Below are 20841 nucleotides of genomic sequence, written 5' to 3'. Positions count from 1 at the left end.
CACCGCGGAGGCTGCGCCTCTCCCGCCGACCCCTTCCTGCCGCGGGCGGGCAGCGACCGCCACGCCCCCGCCCCGCCGTTACGTAACAGCGCCCGCACGCGGCGGCCCCGCTCCCACACACGGCGGCCACGTGCGCAGCGCCGCGCCCCACCCCGCCCAGAGAGGAGGAGGCGGAGGGAAGGTCAGAGGCACTTTATTGGAGGACAGGACGCGCGGCGGGGCAGGGCCAGCGCCCGCCGCCCCGCCCATCACGCGCCGCCGCACGCGGCCCCCGTGCGCCCGCCAGCCCCGCCGCCACGTGCGGCCCCGCCCCCGCGCGGAGAGCGGCAACAGGGGCGGGGGGGGAGGGGCAGCCCGGGCAGGCACGCGGCGGCGGGGGGTGGGGGCTGTGTGTGGTGTCAGCCCCACACCCCCCGCGCCGCCCCGGAGGCAGCGGCAGCGCTCCGCCCCTTCATGAAGGCACTGTGCGAGTGGGGGGCTGTGCTCGTTAGTAGTTTGACAGGAGTGTCTTAAGGCAACCAGGTAAAGTTAGCTAACGCTTCAGTAATCAAAATAGTTTTGCTTTGAACAGCAGTAAACGGGCTGAAAATACAGCAGGTTTGCAGCGGAGAGGCTGAAGACGGGCACCTTCAGCTGGTCTGAGCGTCTTCCCGCAACTCATGAAGGCACACTCAAGACTACAAAAAGAAGAAAGAAGTTGGACAAAGGACAGTCTCCTCCAGCCCCTCACCACAACCACCCCGCACTTCAAGAATTCAGGGTCCCAGAGAGAGCTAAAGAGGAAGCCAAGTTTCCCGTGTTGGTTTTCCTGGTTTTAGTTTTCCTTTCTGCTTGCTCACCCGGGACTGTGCCTCTGTTACCAACAGTTACTGCAGCAATTGCTGCTGTTATTACAGCACAAACTTAAACTTTGTCCTCCCGTTAAATACCTGGGGAATTACACGAGAATTCAAGCCAAAGACTGAATGACACATCCCCTGGCTCGCTGTCCTGACCTAACATTAGTTCACCCCGCAGCAGAGTTCCTACTTTAAAGACACCTGCCCGCTACGGCAGCGCAGCTGGAAGCGCCGCACTGCCAAGGACTCAGCTAGCAAGAAGCCGAGGCCGATGAAAGACAGTTCTCAGACAAGGGAGGTATATGGTATTTCTCCTTATACTTCTGCAACACACATTTGTAAAAAACCAAGGCTGTTCCTCATTTCTAAGTCTTTGCTATTTCCACTTTCACCTGTTTCACTCTGCACAGGTGTCTGAGATTCAGCTCCCACACTGGTCACGGTTTACCACTCGTTGCAGGCAGCCATCCTTAAAGCAGTCACTGCTGTTTCTAATTAATGTTGTATATACTTCCACTTCAGTATCCTGCCTTTAAACTGTACCAGTCTGTGAACTAACACCATCTATTCCAATTCCAGAAGAAACCCCCATTTTGGTGAAACTTACCAATAATGATGATGATGATAATGAGAACAACAGCTATCAATATTGCCCACATCTGTGAAAAAAGCCATACAATGCTTACTACAAGCCATGCAGCAGGAAAGCAGCCCCTGCAAGGTACTTTTGCACCACATGCTAGATCTGACATGGCAAGTAAAAGTTCAGTAATCAGGTTCGATTCACCGTCACCACTCAGGACAGTGGGCTGTGCACACTGGAAGAGCAGACCAACAGGTTCTTTTCCACTGTGCCTCCGTGCAAAGCCTGTCTCGGGTGACGATAAAGCAGGAGTAAAGAACATCACTTCTACTCTTACCCTGTACCACACCTTTCACTGCCTTTGTTGATCACCAGAGATGATTCCAACCTTTGCGAACAGCCATGAGTACAGGAGTCTGAACAAGCTCCTTCTGCTTTCTAATACTTCCTGCACATTAACTCAACCTATGCATTTTTTGCCTTTTTCTTCCTGTTCCCCAAAGCCTCAGATGACTGAGGTGTTTCCCTCTGGGCATTACCATCTTACACGATGTCTTCCTCCATCAAGCAGCACGACTGGTATTCCAGCTTTCGATTACTTCACTTAAACACTATACCATGTTTTTAAAAAAATAGATGCTATAACTTAAGTAACAGTGGCTAAAGTCACTTTTGCTTCAGCCTTTTGAGATGCTGATCATAACAGTGCTAATGGCAATACTGCACAGTGTAAATACACAAGCCACGGTTACCTTACAGTTCTTCCACCAATACTTCCTCTTCAGCTTGGCTGCACTGGTCTCAAACTGGGAAGCTCCTGCTTGCAGTGCATCAGCACGGTCATCCAACTCTGAGAGCTTCTGATCTCGCTCCAACACCTTGTCCACATTCACTCTCATGATGTCAACAACCTACATCAGTTTAATGCTTACAGTAAGTTATCAGTTCTATCACCGACCGTGGAACTTAATTGAAGGCAACAGATAGCAACACATGGTACTCTCAGTATTCTCTTTCAGAAGCAGGAGCTATTGCCTTTTAGTATATCCAGTCATAAGCTTAAACAAAACCGTGAAATCCACCTGTGGCTGGAAGCCCCCAACACCTACTTTAAAGTGTCAGTGTGCCAGTTGTGTTGGAATTCCCTTAAACCTGGGAAATAATTCCTGACTTGCTTCAGAAAGAGTTGAGGTACATAAACATGATAGTCAACCACACGTCAAAAAAATACTGTTGGTAGCCAGCCTGGCTTTTGGACTCCCCAGAAATCTGGACATGTCATACTTGGCAGTCAGCCTTCATTGCTACTGATGACAGAAAAGCTTGTTCTCTGCTAGAACAAAGGTTTTTATCTTTACTTATGCCAAATCCTCAAGCACTGAGTTTTTAGCTAATGTTTGGTCACTGGTAGTTTCTCTCTACTTCCCCCATCCAGCTGAATAAACATTTTTATTTTTTTTTTTAACCTTTGAAAGAGTTAAGACAACACAAGTATAACAAAGCAAGCTGAATAACACTAGGTTTTCCCCTTCATTATACAAATGGGAGCTGCTTTGGCCAGAATATCCCTTTAGTTATAGAAGTTTCCTGAAGGAATACGATTACACTGCTATCAAACTACACTTTTACCTCATCTACTTGGTGTTGAGTCTGCTGAAGACGACGATTACTGCCAGCAGCCACATTTGAGCTTCCAGGGGCACTGGCTGACCTGCAGTAAAGAAAGTCATCATTATTCTGTTTAGCTTTTGATAGGTTGTGGTTTTGATTTTAAGTGGATGTGTTCAGAGTACACAAGTTATCTCGCATTCCTGAAAACAAGGAACTTGTATCCTTGTAATAAATTTGGGGCAGTTTCCTACTGGAGAAGTGATGTTTTAACAGCTGATAATAGGGCTAAGTCATGCTGTGTCCCAACATCCAGCCAACAAATCGCCTGACGTGCTTAAAGACAGCAGTGGCTTGCTACAACTATAGTTTATAATAAGGCACATGACAACTACCGCAATGGTTCATAGGGCTCAAACATTCAAGAGTTTGAGCTCAGGGGTGTTGTTGTTTTCCAGTATGAACACAAATACTAAGCTTCAAGCCGCAGCAGTTTACAAAAAGTTAAATACAGAAACTTAATGGTTAGTCTAACTATGTGCTCTTCCAGTGATTGCATCTGTCTCCATTCTTTTGGAAGAGTTGACATGGAGCAAGAGAAAGTACAGAAAAGAAAAAAAAAGCATTCAGCCCGTACAGTGATCGGCCTCTGGTCAGCTCTGAATTCATAACCTCAGGCAGTCAAGTTCTTTTTACCCGCTGCTACACCCTGCATCTTTGTAATGGACACAAGAGCCTCTGTACACGCTTCTCACCACTTTACCAAGTTTTATTTGCATGTCTCTAGAACCATCTGCACTCAATTTGCTTTTCCATGTTTTCCTTTCTTCTGCATCAGAAGCGTGTACTGTTTAGCGCATCCTAAAATCGGAAGAGCTGAATCAGAGCACTGGCTGCATTTACACATTAACCTCCAATTTACATTTAGCGAAAACAAACGTATTCCCGCACAGCGAGCAAACCGGGAGGCGCGTGACGAGGCTCCAGACCAGTCCCGGTACAACACAACGTAACCGCGCCCCTGTTCGGACACCCGCGTGACCCTTCGCGCTGCTTCGCCGCCGGTCCCAGACTGAACTCCGTGAAGTTAAACCTCTTCCTGAGAGCCGCGGTTCCCAGCGCAACAACGGGACAGCCACCAGAACGCGCTCTCTCGGCGCTCCGGCTCCGCGGGCACCGCTCCAGAGAGCCGCCCGGGGCCGCCCGAGCCCCGCCCGGAGCACCCAGCGCCGCCAGGCCGGGACAGCCCCGGCGCCGCCCGCGCTGCGGCTCGGGGCGTGGAGCCCAAGCGACGGCCCGGCCCGGCCTCCCGCCACAGCCCGCGGCTCCACGCACAGCCGCTCCCGGCAGCCCCCGCCCGCGGGCGGCGCCGTCCCCGGGGCACCCGGCCGATACCGCCGGGACGGGCCGCCCGCGCTGCGCAGTAGACCCGGCCCTGCTCCCACCGCTGCCGCCCGCCTGGGCGTGGCCGTGCCCGCCGCCGCTTCCCGACAGCGGGTGCCCCCCGAGACGCACCGAGCCCGCACTCACATCCTGGCGGCGGGTCGGACACTACGCGGCAGCGGCGTCCGGGCGACTCCGACGGGAAGTGCGCGCTAACCCCGCGGCGCCCGGGATGTGACGGGAAACCGGGGCGGGGCCCGGGCGCCGAGGGGCGGGGCCGGAGGACCACGCCTCCTGCAGGGCGGTGCAGGGGAGCCACGCCTCCTCGACAGCGTGATGTCGGGACCACGCCCTCACGGCGGGGCGGTGCCCGGAGAGCACGCCCCCGAGCCGGGTGGGGGCAGCGAGCGCGCGGTGCAGCCGCTGCGGGGCGCGGCGGCGGCTGTCACCGCCGGGTCCGGCGCCGCGAGGGGGGGGGTGTGGTGGTGGTGGTGTCACCCCCCCGGTCCGTGTCCCCCCCACCGCCCCGAGCGGAGCGGCCCCGGGCGGCGGTGGGGGCGGCGGGCGGGAGCGCGGGCTGCCGCTGGCCGTGGCGGGGCCTGGTGGGCCGGGCCTGAGGCGCGGGCGGGCCGGGAACGGACCGCCCCTCCCCCACCCCGGCTCCCTCCGCTGCGGTGCGGTGGTGCCGCGGCGGCGCTCCGGGGCCGAGGGGTGCCGGGTGACAGGCCGAGGCACGCCGCAGGCGCTCAGGCAGTTTCTGGGCAGCGCAGCGGCGGCCCCTCCGGCCGGGGCTCGTGTGTGTGGGCGGGCGCGGTGTCCGCTTCGGGGCTGCTGCGTCCCACGAGGCCCCGTTCTCTGCGGAGCGCGCTCGGAAGTGGTGCAGTTACAGTGCCGTAGTAGCAAACACGCAAATGGGTGGTAGTTCGGAGATTATGTGCTCATACAGTGGTAAAAGTGTGTGCGTGTTTGGTTTTGTTTGTTTTTTTTTTTTCTTTTATAAATCGTACCAGCATGTGCCTTGCGCCGCCCGAGGGGAGGATGCGGCAGGTGAAGGCCTGCCGAGGTGGGTTGGTTTGCTCCTGTCGCTCTCGCGGGCTGTGAAGGGCTCTTGGTGTGGCTGAAGCCCAGAGGTATCACGGCTCATTCCTCGGAGCCCTGGCGGGTTATGCCTGTGCTGCACTCGGCTGGGATGGAGTCGGTGGTTTTCATCACAGCCTGTATGCTGCTGTCTTTTCGGTTTGTGACCAAAACAGTGTTGATAACACGCTGATGTTTTGGCTGTTGCTGAACCATGCACGCACAGCACCAAGGCCACCTCTGTTTCCCACGGTGTCCCCACAACGAGCGGGCTGGGGGTGGGAGAGGGGCTGCAGGGGGATATGGCTGGGTAAACAGACCAAAGGGCCGTTCATCACATTGTAGAATCACAGAACAGTTGGCATCACAAAGGACCTCACAGACCATCCAGTCTCCCCCCTGCCCTGGGCAAGGACAGCTCCCGCCAGCCCAGGTTGCTCCAAGCCCCATCCAACCTGGCCTTGAACACCTCCAGGGATGGGGCAGCCACAACAGTGGTGGTGTCATAGTGAGCGGAAATAGCTCTTTTGATACCCAAAGTCTCTGGGCAACCTGGGCCAGGGCCTCACTGCCCTCACAGGAAAGAATTTCCTCCTAACATCTGATCTAAATCTCCCCTCTTTCAGTTTAAAACCATTCCCCCTCATCCTATTGCTGATCAATAGTTCCTCCCCAGCTTTCCCGTAGGGCCTCTTTCCCTGCCAGGTCACATCATCCTCACCAGTAAAGCTGGGGGGGGCGGCTGGTCTTTCCAGGGTATCAGGCAGCTGGTGGGAGGCAGTGAGTGACTGCCTTTGCATCACTTGTTCTTACTTTTTGTTCTTTCCCTTTTTTGCCTTCACTAACTAAACTGTCTTTATCTCACCATAGGCATTTTTTTCTCCCGTTTGCTCTTCCAATTCTCTTCCCCGATGCTGCTGGGGAGAAGGGAGGAGGTGGAAGAATGAGCAAGCAGCTGGTAGGTACTTTCTCGCCAGCATCAACCCACCATGATGCCAAAGGAGAACCTGGGAATTAACAGGCACGTAAAATGGAAAATTGGGGAAGTATCTGTAAGCAAATCGGGGAGTTAAATGCTGATTTATTCTTAAAGAGAAACATAATTAAACCTGTTTCTCTGTAGTCCAGAAGAAACTCTCTTAATGAAATCTCATTCTCTGTTGTGGTCCTGGGTTTTGGAAGAACTTACTCCTAATAGTACTAATATAGTCTTTCACAGACCAGCTTATTAATTTATTAAAGCTGTTTTTTCCTGCTAGCTTCACCTTGTAGTCGGGTACAAAATTTGCATTATTGACAGTTGGTTCATGTAACCTATGTATTTGTTCAGTGCAATAGTTAGCTATTAAGTCTCTGTTATTAGTATTACTGTGTAATTAAGTGTGACCTCTTATGTTTCTGCATCTGCAGGCCTCTTGAATTCTACTCAGATTTCCCTCTGCTTTGTGCACAGTGTAACATTATCACTCTACTACAAGGTGTGTGTGGTTTCTTGCGAGAAGCCCAGACACCCTGCCCAGAAAGTGATTGCCTGGTGAAGAGGAACGGCAAGTAATTTGATCTAACAGCTAGTTGTCCATAGATGAGTATGTATCTGCCACGTGTATACGATTATATAGAACTGCTTTAAGTTGTGTTAGAAAACCTAATCAGAATTGAGGCCAAGGGTTGGTGAAATATTTATAAGTATGTAGTGTCATGTCACCTTACATAACTTCACAGAATGTTTCCAAATTTGATAAACTACAGCATATTGCTGTGAAAACTCATTTCCACCAAACCATGCTGCAAGCTGCAGCTGGGCAGAACCTGTATTTTAAGGACAAATGGATTTTTAATGCTTTTCTGTAGTTCAGTCATCTTAGCAAAACCTGTAATTTGAAGCTCGGGTATTATGGGTAGATGGGTACCCAGCATCTGTTGTTTTAAAACAGTTTTCCTTTCTGGTTTAAGGGTGTGGACAAGACCCAAGAGGAAAAGTTCTTCCTTGGGGCGAGTGCCTCGGGGCGTAAACAGAGAGGGTGGCTGTCACATACAGGCTTTGTCCAGCAGCTGCTGGCATGGGAGCCACCGGCAGGGCCTCGTGTCCGCGCCAGTAGTGCAGAACAGTGCTATGGAGCTCTGGAATGGCCTCTGAACTGGGGAAGGACTGGGCTGGCACTGCCACGCACAGGAGCTGCGGACCACCACTGGTCAGCGGCGATCTTCAGCAGGAGACCCAGAAGAAAAAGAGTTCCTCTCAAACCTGCTGGTTTATACACCAAAGGTTACACACACTCGAATACAGCAGCAGAAAGGGCTGTGCATCTATAGACCGTGTTGTTGCCTTTAGTGAACCCCCCCAAGCTCCAGGGGCTGCGCACCCGCTCGCCGGTAGGCTGAGGACTGTTCAGCTTATAACCTTAAGAAGCTAGATGCTACTTACAAGCAGGTCATGTAGTAGAAGAAACACATTTTTTTATGGTTACTTACAGTGACTAAAGGACTACATCACTCTTAAACTAGGATGGAAGAGACGTGTTTAAAAAAAGGCACACCTTTGTATGGGGAAATTTTCTTTGTTTTTAATTTACAGCAGAAAGAATATAAAGCATTCAGAAAACATTTTCCATATTTTAAGGGCAATTCAAAACATTTTGCATGGTTCCAGCAGCTGAGTTCTTCAACAGATCCATTGATTCAGTGATGCTTTACATGCACGGTTACAAAAATAAAACTTACAAAAGAGAAGACATCTATACTAGTTTTACATGCAAGTCTTGGGGACCCCCCATTGGGCACCAGCTATTGTGTGGAACTGCCATAAGCGTGCAACCAGAGAGGGGGTTCATGTTATATTCTGTATTTCTTTCACACAGTATTACTGCTGTCGAATGTGTTTCACAAAGGAGCAATGCCATTATCAGAAGACAGAAGATCTGGCTCCTGGCACTTGGGAATTTGAATTTTCCCGGGAAGCTGCACTTACTTATCTTCGTGAAAATGTAAGTTCCACAACCAAGAAAAGGGTGAGCGGAGTCACTTCACTGCGGGGGGAGTCTTTCTGACTCCCCAGTGATACACCGAAGGGTTATGGCCCGACACAACAAAGCACTCGGAAGCCGTACTTAGCTTTAAGCATGCAAGTAGTTCTGCTGCGCCCGTGGAATCGCTTGCATGTTTAACAGCAAGTACACGCTTAAACGTTTGGCTGAAGCAGGATCTAGATTAGTAGATACACCACCAGGCCCATGGATCTGGAAGAGTAATTTGAAATAGCTCTGTATATCACTGAATCATTTTCTGTAAAGACAGGGAGTTAAAACATTTCCACTGAGGTCACTACTCTTGTCAGGAAAAGGTCGATTCTATATTGTCACGTATTGGTTAATGGGAGCAACATTTCGGTCTCAAAACGTCAGAGTTCTTCCAGTACTAATACAGAGCATTTCCAATTCATCTTAAAGGAGATTCTTCGGCATCTCCCATTCCGTTTTTGCGTGAGAGTAAAATTTAATGGTTAAGGTCCCAATTCCATACAGTAAATCAAGGCTACGAGGCTGCCCACAGGCACAGCGTGAGCGCCAGGCCATTCGTTTTTCTTTTTTCCCTTTTTTTAAATTGAATCAGGTCATAAAGCAGCAGTTCAAAAATGTACAAGAGAATTCTGATAATGAGCTATAGCACATCTACTGTAATTCAATGCTGGCAGTGAAAAGAAGTAATTAAAAACAGGTACAATTATAGAAAAGGCACCAAGAGCACTGACCCCAGTTTTTTTGCCACAATCTTTGTTTTTACTCTTCTTTTAAAGACACCAGTTTAAAAGCTTCTTATGTGTGAATATTTTTAGGCTTCACAACAAGCCTTGCGTTTAAACACTGCAGTTGGTGGCCGGGATCAAGCAAGAACAACTATTCCAAAACTAACAATCTCAAATTTACACCAGTCCATTCAGAAATTTTAAACTGCCACGAGCGAAACAAACACACAGGAGCAGTTTCTGATCTCAGACACACGTACAGACCCCACAGTAACGACACGGACTTCAGGAGTTTCTTCCCTTGCATTCCTGTGTAATACAGATCAGAACCTGGTTCCCATGGTCGAGAACTTGTGACAGTTTTAAATTAGTAGTTCAATTTAAAAAAATCTAATTTCTTTGGCTCCTCACTATGTGGAAATAGCAATATACCATGACACCCCTACAAGATCAGTTTGCATCTTTTTAAACTTTTAATTACTTTTTTTTAATTTTTTTTTTGTGCAATTTTTATTACATTTTCTGACTTCCAGCAGGAGATATGAAAATGTGAGACATATTTTTCTACTTTCGTACTATTTCTTTTTTTTTTTTTTCATTTTATGTTCATTCTAAGTGTTCTTTATTGGAGTGAGTGTATGGTGTTAAGCTAGATACGATTTTTGTACTCTTATGATTATCTGCTTTGCAAAAGTAACTTAATTTTCTTAAGCAATATTAGCATTCACATTACTTGGCACCATTGGCAAAAAAAAAAAAGTCAGGGGAAAAAAAAAAGAAGGAAGGAATACATAAATTAAATCCAACCAAACGAAACTCCTGGTAGCCAAAATCAAATGTAAACATATCCTTTTTTTTCTTTCTTTTTTTTTTTTTTAAAGTAATGTTGCTCTGCCTTTTTTCCTAAGTCTAAATACAGTAGCTCTTTTTTGCCATTTAGTCATGCTTTAGCAAAAATGTTCTTCTAAAGAACATTTAAAATAAAGTTTCTTATAGTGAAATAAAGTTTTTGTTTCATTTTACAGACCATAGCCACTAATGCTTTGCTTTGTTCATTTCTTTTTCTTGAGTTCATGCACATATCTCTTTGTTTTAATATATACAATATGTACAAACAATACATCCACACTCTTCTCGTTCATTCAGACAAAACTATACAAATAATAATTTTATCTTGCCAAGTTATTGACCCTTTGTGAATAAAATATTTAGTAATTAATCAATATATTCCCTTTCAAATATTTTTTCTCATTTTCCATTTCTACCTTCTATATATACAGAAACTGCCCAGATTTTGATGAAGTAGCCAAAATAAGAAATTTACTGGCCAGAATGCAGCACCACTCTGATCTTTAGGTGGTATAAAATGTCCAGGCAACATATGTATGTGACTCTGCAAATGACAAGACGTTTGACAAGTACTTAAGATAAAAAGCTACATGTTTTACAAATTAGTTTAAGAACTTAATTAACATAATCGTACATGAAAGTAAGGCTAGAAAATAAAGTGCTGAATATGAGAGTACATGACAATTGATATGTTTGCAGGTTCTAGTAAAAATACCAAAAAAACGTTTTAAAACTTGCTTAAGCTGCTCTCTCCGATCCTCATGCATTACCCGTTTATCTCATACACCAACCCCTTCTCTAAGTTCCCACGGGATGTATTAAAAACCTGCAGATTTAAAAAGTTGCATTAAGTGTGCTGTAGAGATTTAAATAAAACACAAAGGACAGAAGTGCGAAGGAAATGAGGATGCATGGACCCAATAAAGATGTACTGATCTAAGCCCCTCCACTGAGACTCTCAAAGCTTCAGTTTCTTGGAGATGACTGACAGGTGCAGGAACAGCATTCTTGTGTTGCTTGTGCATTCCCACCTTTTCTTAACAATATTTTTGGTATAATATTTGTACAGTTCCACATGTTGTTTAATACAGCCCTATATGAAAAGAATAATTAATCGCTTCTTCCTTCTCGGAGAATGAAGCAACTCACAATTTCCTCCTGGTGTCTTTTGTTTTCCCCATGATCCAACAGAAGATTGAGTTCCAAGATGTCTTGCTGAACAAATTAAAAGTTGTCCATGAAAGTGCAAATGCAATGACCAAAACATTACTGTTAAAATCCTGCAGCTGGTACTTCCAGAACTGCAGTGGGTATTTTTGTTGTTGTTGCATGTCTCTGCTAAAAACAGAAAATGAAAACAGTCTGAAAAGCAATGTCACATTGCTACGGGATGCTGCTGCGTATCTTCAAGTTCCTTGGCCTTTTTCAATTCTTTCACTCTGAAAAAACAAAGAGGAGCTATATAACACTTCTATCGCAAATCCCTTTCAAGACAGAAAAACCAAAATGATTCCTCACTCTGACCTCCCGTGCAAAAGAGCCAGCTGCCAGAGAAACGACCGGAGGGTAATGTGTTCCTGACACCATGAACAGTTGGAAGCGCAAGAACGGGCTACTGGAAATCCGGGACAAAACACATTTGGAAATATATACTTATTTCCAGCTACTGCTTTTTTCCCCGATATTTGTAACTAAAGCTGGACTTTGTTTTGGTACTGGCCTATTTAATTGCTTGGGACTTTTTTGGACTGCTGTTCATTATCTGATTTTGCAGCTGCTGGCTATTCCAGCTGTTACGGCAAAGGGGCTGTTCAGCGTTGACCTCTTTTCTCCTTACATCGCCGAAGCGGGGACGACCCGATGTCGTGCCCAGCACAGTAAGGGTGATCAGTCAGTCACACTTACAAGGGAAGCTTGATGCTGATACAGAATCTCACATAACAAAGTGTTTACGTATGAGCAGAAGAACTGGGATGGGTGTGAAGAAAGATAATTTACTTCACACTTATTCCAGCTATTATCAGATGTATTTTGTGGCACGTCGTTGCTAGTAGATTCATCTTTTTTCCCAGTGAGAGCAGACAATGCGTGCCACGGGAGATGAACCTACAATGTGGAAGAGTCGCTCTCCCTACATGTGGCCTTACGCTTCAGTTCTCAGCTCTTTAAAATGCATGCAATACATTACCTCCTCTAGCACTTGTCAGCGTAAGAACTAAATCATCACTGAAAGCTGAAATAATTAATAATTAAATTAAAAGGATGAAGAGAAGGGAATAATTTCAATCCCACCAGGTAAAGCAGAATTCTGCATCGGTGCTGGAGTAGCAGCAACCCTCAGCTCAGGCTGACAAACTGGCTGTGCGTCAGTGCAGGTTCCCTGCAAAGGAGCCCGAACACATCCACAGGCACTGCCCCGGTGGCCCCTAAGCCTGAAGGTGGGTGTGCAGCTGAGCTCGGGGCAGCTCGGCTCTGCCTCCGTTCACAGGGAGCCCCTTTCTGCAGCGCGACCCCATGCCACCTGCCTCCATGTGCCCTTCCTCCGCTACTGCATGGAGAGGACCCCCCAAAAGGAGTAGAACACAGCCTAAATTAAGCTGATTTAGCGAAGCATGTACGTGCCCAACTGATGTAGCAAAAACTTGAAAGGACAAATAACGAAGAATTGTGTCAGAGCTGCAGGTCTGTGTAACAGCATCCAACTAGGAGTGAATGAATTTAACGAAGCCTAAGTAAATACAGACAGTAAAAGATGTTGGCAGAGCTAAGCAGCAGCAATGCCACTTTGAAGCTTCTGCATGTAGACTTCCACTCACGCATCCTCTCTTAGCTCTTGCACCAGCCTGCTAATATAAGGATACGATGAAGGCTATAAACAGACCTCTATAAATACACCTCCATTTCACTATTTATTATTTTTTTCTGCATGTACTATTACTCAGAATCACAGTCAAAAGGGAGCTGGCTCAAAGCTCTAGCACTCCGAGGCGTTGTCTTTATTTGTGAAACTGAGGGAAACAGGAGTCAATCAATAAATCACACTATACAATATGCAGGTCAGACCTTTGCTAATTACCTTAATTTCACCAAACTGTTTGATTACCATGTAAGGAAAGACAGAGGGCTCTGCTAGTCCAAATGCACACGCTGTTTTCAGAGCCTGACGACCTACACCCAAGGGGCCACTGCACTCCTCTGAATCCGAGTCCAGCAGCGGGGTCCGCAGTACAGCTCTCCCGGATGCCAAAAAGTGCTCTGGTCCCCGGGCTGAGGAGGGACAGGGCAGCACCGGCACCACTGGTTCTGAACTCCTACCTGGCTAAGTGCTATGCCGAGCCTGGACACCTGCTACAACTTTACAGAGAAATTCTCTGGGGGAAATTTTGGCTCTGCACAAGCTGGTGTCTAAAAGACTCTCCTGACGTCAGGGAAGCGGGGGCTTTGACTGCACAGAAGGCAGCAGCAAACCTCTGCTCACCCCCCGCTGGTGATGACCTACGATGGTGGTACTGCTGGGTACATCCACATCATCTGTTCGTTATAGGAACCACAGGAGGACCGGTAGAGTGAACTGAAAATGCTCACAAATGAGAAACTGACCATTTTCAGTATGTTTCATTTTCCTTCTTTTCTTGCAGGAGAAAAGCAGCCTCTCCCTTGAAATTATTACTAATATTCCTATTACTGTCACTGCTGAGAAGCGGAAGGTGAGCCAAGGTCCCTGCTGTGCTAGAGAAATGTGGCATGCCCCTGCGCACTAGGTGATTTTTAAGGCTTAGATCAACTATGTTCAAGATACCATCAATTAATGCATGATTTGCAGTGCAACTTCCAAGTGTTTTCTGTTGCACTTCAGTACTGTAATGTAAAATTAACCTGTTATTATAGATCTCTTGCTGAGAACATGCACATTAGATAAGCTGGTGGCTCTTTCACTGAGACATGCTATACCTTCGTTTAGCACTTCGACATGCAAGGGCTACACTAATGAAGCACTTTTGCTGGAAGAATGCAAGACATGCTTTGCTGCAAACTTCAACCTACCACATGCAATATCTGTACTGGTGCAGACCTATTGAATCTGTTTAACTGGAACACACATGCCAATGAAAGCCAATTACTACAGCACTCAGCATTTGCACTAGTACAGATCCTATTCAGAAATATGCAACGCTTTCCTTGGCCAAGTGTGCTTTACGTTGGTTTACAGGCTTATAAAAATGTTGCAAGTGCAGGGATACTTACTGCTTAAAACCACAAGCACATACTAGTACAGAATTTCCCTACAGCAAAGCTGCAGACTTTGGAATTCGTCACGGATACGTTACTGAAGGATGCTGTCTAGTATGCAATGGCTTAAAATAAACCCTGCATTCCACAGCATTAATAAACGTAAGCTTCAAGATGATGACCATCCAAATTTATGAAGCTACCACATTTTTTCTATTAAACTAACCTACGTGTTCAGTATACATAATTGTGCGCGTGTTACATTAAAAATGGGAGCACAAGTAGGTACTACAGGTCCTTTACTGGTATAATACACTGCCCAGCAGGTACAAAGACCTTCAGTCTGTGGCTGATGACCTCCCTGCTCGGCAGAGCTGGCACCGAGAGGCCAGAGAAGTTGTTCCCTCTCCTGGCAGCGGGCTCCAGGCAGCCCCACTCAACCGCAGGATCTGCAGCACTACACAGCCGGAGTGGAACTGAAGTACCTCTAACTGCTACCAGCAACTGAGCAAATCCACAGCCAGACTGACACTTGTGAACAGCTGCCTTCTTCCCCAAACCAGGGCTAAACATGAAGCGCCAGAACCAGTGTATGCATCAAGCTAGATACCAGACCAAGGTAATCTATTTATCATTTAAAGTAACTGTTCATAAACAACCCTCTGAATTGCTTTACCAAGTGAACCTAAAATTCACTGTTTTCAACCAATTAATTCTTTATTGGATAGTCTGTACTGCAGCCTTTCCTGTGTCTTAAAAGTCCTTTTAGTCCTCATTTAACACTACTTTTCTTTTTGAGTAAGTTCCTTACTCAGCGGTACTTTGATTTGATTTTGTTACAACGATATGAAATGTCAACGTGACTGTGGGGCTGGTATTTCCTCTTCATTAACGCTTGGTGTAATAAACCCTCTAAGTTTTCAAATGCAGTAAAAATACAGTTTGACCAGGGAAGAATTTTGCACAAATTAGGACCCTTGAAAATAGAAATACGCTGAGTAAGTGCTGCTAGGAGAGCTTTTCAGTGACCAATATAGCACTGTGTTCCTGCTAGAAGGTCATCTTCTTTGGTTCGTATTTTTCCACTCTTCGCTTCAGGCAGGGGGAGAGGGCCCAAGTGTAGCATTAATAAACTGCTCTAAGGAAAAGAACACTACTGGAATTTACAGAATTGTACAGCAGAAAGGATGTTCTTAGAGAAGATGTTTCAATCCAGCTTGGTAGACTTACAGTGAAACTTTTTTTTTTTTTTAAAGTGCCAAAACACAGAAAAAATGAGAGCGCTGAGAGCAAGTAACACCAGCAGGCCACGTGCTGACGGATGGTGCACAACCCTCTCCAGACGTCTACAGGCACCGGTACACTGGTTTGGATCACTTCTGGAAGTGCCTCCAGCTGCACGGGGACTGGAGGTGAGGACAGTTCAACTGATGCACGGCTGCAAGCCGAAGCGCGCCAGGAGGGGTAACAGGCTCTGGCTGCTGCAAGACTCCACACAAGAAGTGCCGTCCTACTTCAGCAGCTGCTGAAACCATGCACAGAACTGTAAGGACTGGGAATTTAGTTTGGCACTGATGAAACCTTCAACAAAAACCTCCTCAAATGACATTTCCTCTAGATGGTAAGCGCCTCTAAGGGACAAAGTCATTCCCTCAGCAATTGCTGAAGAGCAGATGGACAGAAAAAGCACGTGCAATAGAGATGACCACTGATAAGGTGTCTGAACCACAGCTGTGGTGCTGATGCACGAAAAGGGAAAAGAAGATGATGTCAACGATCAGCTTTGAACCCTGACACGTGGGAGCTACGTCCCAGTTCCCAGACTGCTCCAGCCAGACAAAGCTTCTGCCCTTCAGACTGCGTTACTCACTCGGACGCCATACAGGAGGTTGCATCGTTACGTGCTGAAGCGATGTAGAAAGCAACAGCCCCAGAAGCAGCAGCAGCTCCTCTCCCCACGCGCCCTCCCCAGTTTCATATGGGAGTGTGTCAGCAAATGAATTGGGCCGACTCAGAAAAAGTTACAGCAAACAATGGCTTCATGGTAAAGCGTAACACAAAGCTGCTTCATCAAATCTACTCCATAATGCCCAGCCAGGGAAATGTTTAATGAATCTGAATGCTGAAGATCAGTATAAAGGACAGGGTGCAGGAGCCAGAGAAGGCTGGCTGGCGAGTTACCTGTTGCTCTGAGAGCTGAAATGGCCTGTGGGACATTTAAGAAAGGGGAGCTCTTGCCTTTTTCCAGGTATCTCATTTGGGCAGCAAAACAAAAAAGACAGAAAGGCCCAATAAGAATGACACCCCAGAGCACGCGGTCTACGATTTAACACACACATTTGAGCTCCAAATACATTCAGCCCCTGCAAGAGGTAAATGAAAAAAGAAATTACTTTGAAAACTTTCGTTGCAGGCACAGTGATGCATATCCCAATATGACATTTTCTCACATCGTCCTGAACTCAAACCAACAGGACTTCTCAATCCCTTAAAATTTTCCCCCATTCTCAATCTTACTAAGAGACATAAGAAACTGGGTACTTAAATGCAATGGCTGCTGCATAGCACATATAAAATCACACGAAAAATACAAGTCCTAGGTGCGCAGGAATAGGAAAGGGTTTGTTGCTGAAACGCCAAGACGGAAGGGTTTGCAGAGACCAACAAAATGTAGTAGATGTTATTTATTCAGGTATGAAATAAAGTTGTACTTACCGGAGGAACTGACTTCAGGCGTTACATGCACACTCCCCAAACTGGAGAGCAGCATTTAATCAAACCGTAAGAAACAGGGTGGGGGGTAAGGGGATCTATTTTTAAATGAAAGATGCTGTACGTGAATACATTCTTTATTACTCATGATCACAAAGGCACTTGTTCTGCCCCAGAGAGGACAGAAGTTTCACCATAGGCAGAAAGGGATCAGCTAGACTAATGATGTTAAGTGACTTGCTCCTCCTCATGATCTGCTCCAGATCACCTGCCTACCGAGAGCATGGCAGAGCATGCCGTGTTCAAGCGGCCATGTGTTTTTGTTCATGTCCTGTATCTGGACTTTGAGCCAAGGTCTCCTCCACAGGAGGCTACAGTGGACGGTTTAACCAAAGAGCAGGGAAACATTTGTGTAGCAGGGACTGTTATGAGCTGAAATATGTCCACTGGAACAGGTTTCCCCCTGAAAACTATTACTTGAAGGCAATAGTAATGTTTTGTATTGTGGTCCCCCCGAAGTCTTTTAATTTATACTGCAGAAAGACAGCTAGTTTTGTCTCACATAAGTTGGTCAATAAAATCTCCCACCTCTCCCTCTTTCCTGATCCTGCAGTAATGTAACCCAAGTAAATCCAGAAATTAATGAAATCAATTTGAAAAGAGGTTTTCAAACTGAAACATAGAAGCAAACGCTGTGATCATTTATCTGCACAACCAGACTACATAAGCACAGTGTCACTGTACAGAATACATCAAATTTGTGTATTGCAGGCAGACATATGTTTGCATGTATTCCTTTGGCATATATGGACCTGTCAGCCTGCGCACATCAGAAGGGCCAGAAATATTTTTCTTGTGTGCATGCACGTCAGCAGTGTATGCACGTAGGTTGCTATCAGAATGCAATGCAGCAAAGAATCATTTGCTCTAACAGACTTATTTTGGCAGAACAGCAGCTAATACACTTTGTGATAGTTCATAGCTTACCCTTCCCAGATAAGCAGAGAACTCCCCAATTTCCCGATCAATCCCACATCACTTGCCATTAAAGGCAAAACCTGCAAATGCTACTGAACTTCCAGAATCTGCTTCCTGCTAATTTCTGTTACATACCCAAAGCCTTAAAGAGCAACAACCCCTTCTCCTCCAGTACTGCTGACTATCCTGGCAGCTGCCCCTACAGCAGAGTCACCATACTGCCTCTGCGGAGCGGAGCGCGCCCTCAGGGCTCCCCTCAAGCGGTGCAGTGGCTGTGCACCTGGACCCTGCGCTTGCTCCCCTCCACTGGTGCGCCGACCACGCAACACAGGTCAGTTCTAGTGCATCTTGAGACTGCATCTGCGCTCTTAATAGGAATCCTAGCCTTGAATGGGAAGGCATAATAGCATAATTGCTTTATTCTTCTACGTTCAAGTTGTATGTTGCCCATTCTTTTCAGTTTTGAACCCAACTAGCTCACTCTGGTATGCACATTTTAAGTTTAAATTATTTTTCCTATTCATAGAACAAAGGTCTTAAAACATCTCCCCTCCTGTCTGGCACGCAAAGGTTACACGCAGCATTGCTGGTGGGAGCGATGCACGGCTTCCAGCCTGCGCCGTTCCCAGGGCCGCAGAGTGCACTGAGCCCATGGGCGCCAGGGCAGACGGAGGTGCCCGAGAGCAGCACGCGGCAGGAGCTGTGCCAGCATGCCTGCATGCAGCCAGCCCAGGCGGTTAAGCAGAATTCCCTGGAGAGAAGGAAGACTAAGAAGAGAACACCAAAACTGCAAGAACAGGAGTAGCTGGAGGCAGGAATGTATTTTGAGCATCCCAGCATCTAGCTGCGGACATGCATGCCAGTCCCTTTTCTTACACACTGTGTGACGTGGTCCACAGCTAGCCAGGCAAAACCAGGAAAGACTGGGAGACCCCCAGTTATCTCCAGGCGGTGTTAGAGAACAGGTCTTGCCAGGAAGCCCCCTGCTGCAGAACGAGCCTGAGGCAGTGCAGGGACAAAAACATTCAATCCGACTCTCGTCTTCCTGCAACTCCTATCGTGCACCAGTTTCCTCCACTTCTGCTGCTTTTGAAAGGGCTTCACACCCTTGGCAGCACTGCGGCACTCAGCTTTTGCTCAGAGAAACGACAGTGGGTGCATCCCCCGTTCTGGCTGGTACGGCCCCGGCAGCTCAGCCCTCTGTCCCGTGACCCACCGCACGCCGGGGGGCTGTTAGGATGGTGCCAGGCTTGCACACCAGAGGTCATGGCTCCAGCCACAAGAGGCGTGCACTGCACCATGGGGGCTGAGGAGCAGCAGCCCCTGCTCCAGCTGACCTCAGGGCAGGAGGAGGGAGGTCGGGACGCTGCCTGCTGGGGAGGGAAGGTGTGCTGTTGAGGCAGCCCCAACCCCTGGCAGCTCTGCCCAGCAGCACACTGCTCTACTGGTGCTAAATAAAATGTCATTTGTCTGCAGCACTCTTTACTGTCCCATGGATATGGCAGCTGACCCCAAGATTAAAGATGGTTAAACTTGTTAATGGTTCTTCATATAAAAGTAGACACTTATGTCCTTACAACAGAGGAAGGTCAATTTATCTAATCAGAATGACTTTTTTTTAAGTTACTTACAGTGAATTTTATTTTTCACAATTGCTTTTTTCTTCAAGAGGCTTTTAAAACAGTAGACCAAAAATTACCAGCCCTAGTTATACACAAAGCATCAGATCAGTCAAAAACAAGTCACCCAGTCATTCCATCATTATGAGAATAGAAGGGTTTTTTGTTTGTTTGTTTTTTTAAACACTGTTCCTGAATTAATCTGCATTAGTTATAAAGCACATTACCATACATTGTAAGACCTGGAGCTATAGTTTTTGAATAATAACTTCACAGTTTTGTAGCCTCCGCAATCAGGACTAATGTTTTCTCTTCCTCCATCGGGGCAAGAGCCATGAAAGGAGCACTTAAGGCACATCCGGGCCTTTGTCCCTGTTTCATCCAGTTCCTACTTAATTTGTCATTAGTAAAGAACCCAAATTGTTACTTGTAAAAAACTCAGCATATGCAGCAAAAAATGGTAGCATGAAAGTCATAGTTTGGAAATAAACGTCATTAGCTATTGCTTTTTGTCATGCTTAACAGTTAAACAAATAACGATGCCTCCAGCGGGCTTAAGCCCCGATTCATACTCTCACTCCTAAGTCATAAAAATAATCTCTGCAATCCAAAGTCACTAAAACTCCACAATCAACAATTCAGTATTATTTTCTGAATGTTACACAGAAGCAGGAGTCCAGGTCATCCCTCCCTCTGCCTCTCCTCCTGTATTGAAATAGTAGTAATAAGCACACAAATGGTGTTATTTCCAACTGCAGTTTTTGACAAAGAAAAATCCTGCTGTTCTACAACCTCTCAAATGCAAGGTGGTACTGAGCATTCCTGCTGACAACTCAGCCATGTGTCTTGAAAGTCACCGCACTCCCTGCTCGTACAGGAACTGTGAGCTGCCATGGGAACGCTTCCACACATTCCCACCCTGCTGTCGGGGAGCAAACAGCCCTCTAACGTGACCGAGCACAGAGGTGAGCGGACTCTCTTCAGGCTGAGGATGCGACTCCTGACAGAAGCTCACTTGGCACTTACTATAACACAGTTATAGCATCTTCATGTTAGGTTTTTAGTTTTCCTTCCCGCTACGCAGATTAACAGCTGAGAGAAACAGTTGTCAAAAAGCTGGCCCTAGTAAGGTAACCAGACATGTGACTTACCAAAGACCAACCTCAAGAAGATAAGCATTGGTACTTAATCACCTTAGGGAGTAAAAAGCAGTGTGAAGAG

General features: G+C 47.0%; 2 protein-coding genes across 2 annotated transcripts in view; both read right to left on the bottom strand.

Moving 5' to 3' along the window:
- Window positions 1-177: 177 nt before the first annotated feature.
- Window positions 178-4646, bottom strand: VAMP3 (vesicle associated membrane protein 3). The gene is made up of 5 exons (XM_082493660.1): window positions 4561-4646; window positions 3052-3133; window positions 2175-2333; window positions 1447-1498; window positions 178-677 (listed from the first exon to the last, which is right to left on the bottom strand). Coding segments are annotated over exons 1-5 (315 nt in total). The 5' UTR covers window positions 4563-4646; the 3' UTR covers window positions 178-657.
- A 6841-nt stretch (window positions 4647-11487) lies between these two features.
- Window positions 11488-20841, bottom strand: part of CAMTA1 (calmodulin binding transcription activator 1) — a gene marked incomplete at its 3' end in the record, with an annotated part of 309542 nt that continues 300188 nt past the window's right edge. Inside the window, exon 24 of the mRNA XM_082493415.1 lies at window positions 11488-11520. Within this exon, the coding sequence (XP_082349541.1) occupies window positions 11488-11520 (33 nt within the window). The remainder of the gene's footprint in view (window positions 11521-20841) is intronic.

This window comes from Vanellus vanellus (genome assembly GCF_965231255.1).
Source record: "Vanellus vanellus genome assembly, chromosome: 20".
Lineage (NCBI taxonomy): Eukaryota > Metazoa > Chordata > Aves > Charadriiformes > Charadriidae > Vanellus > Vanellus vanellus.
Note: the sequence above shows the minus strand (reverse complement) of the source record. Positions and strands in the feature narration are given on the sequence as shown.

Bases quoted from the DNA above. Each gene is read 5' to 3' on its own strand.
- VAMP3 (XM_082493660.1), bottom strand. The intron at 2,334-3,051 runs GTAAAAGTGTAG...AAACTGATGTAG, and splicing joins CTCAACACCAAGTAGATGAG to GTTGTTGACATCATGAGAGT. The intron at 1,499-2,174 runs GTAACCGTGGCT...CTTTTTTCACAG, and splicing joins ATTGGTGGAAGAACTGTAAG to ATGTGGGCAATATTGATAGC.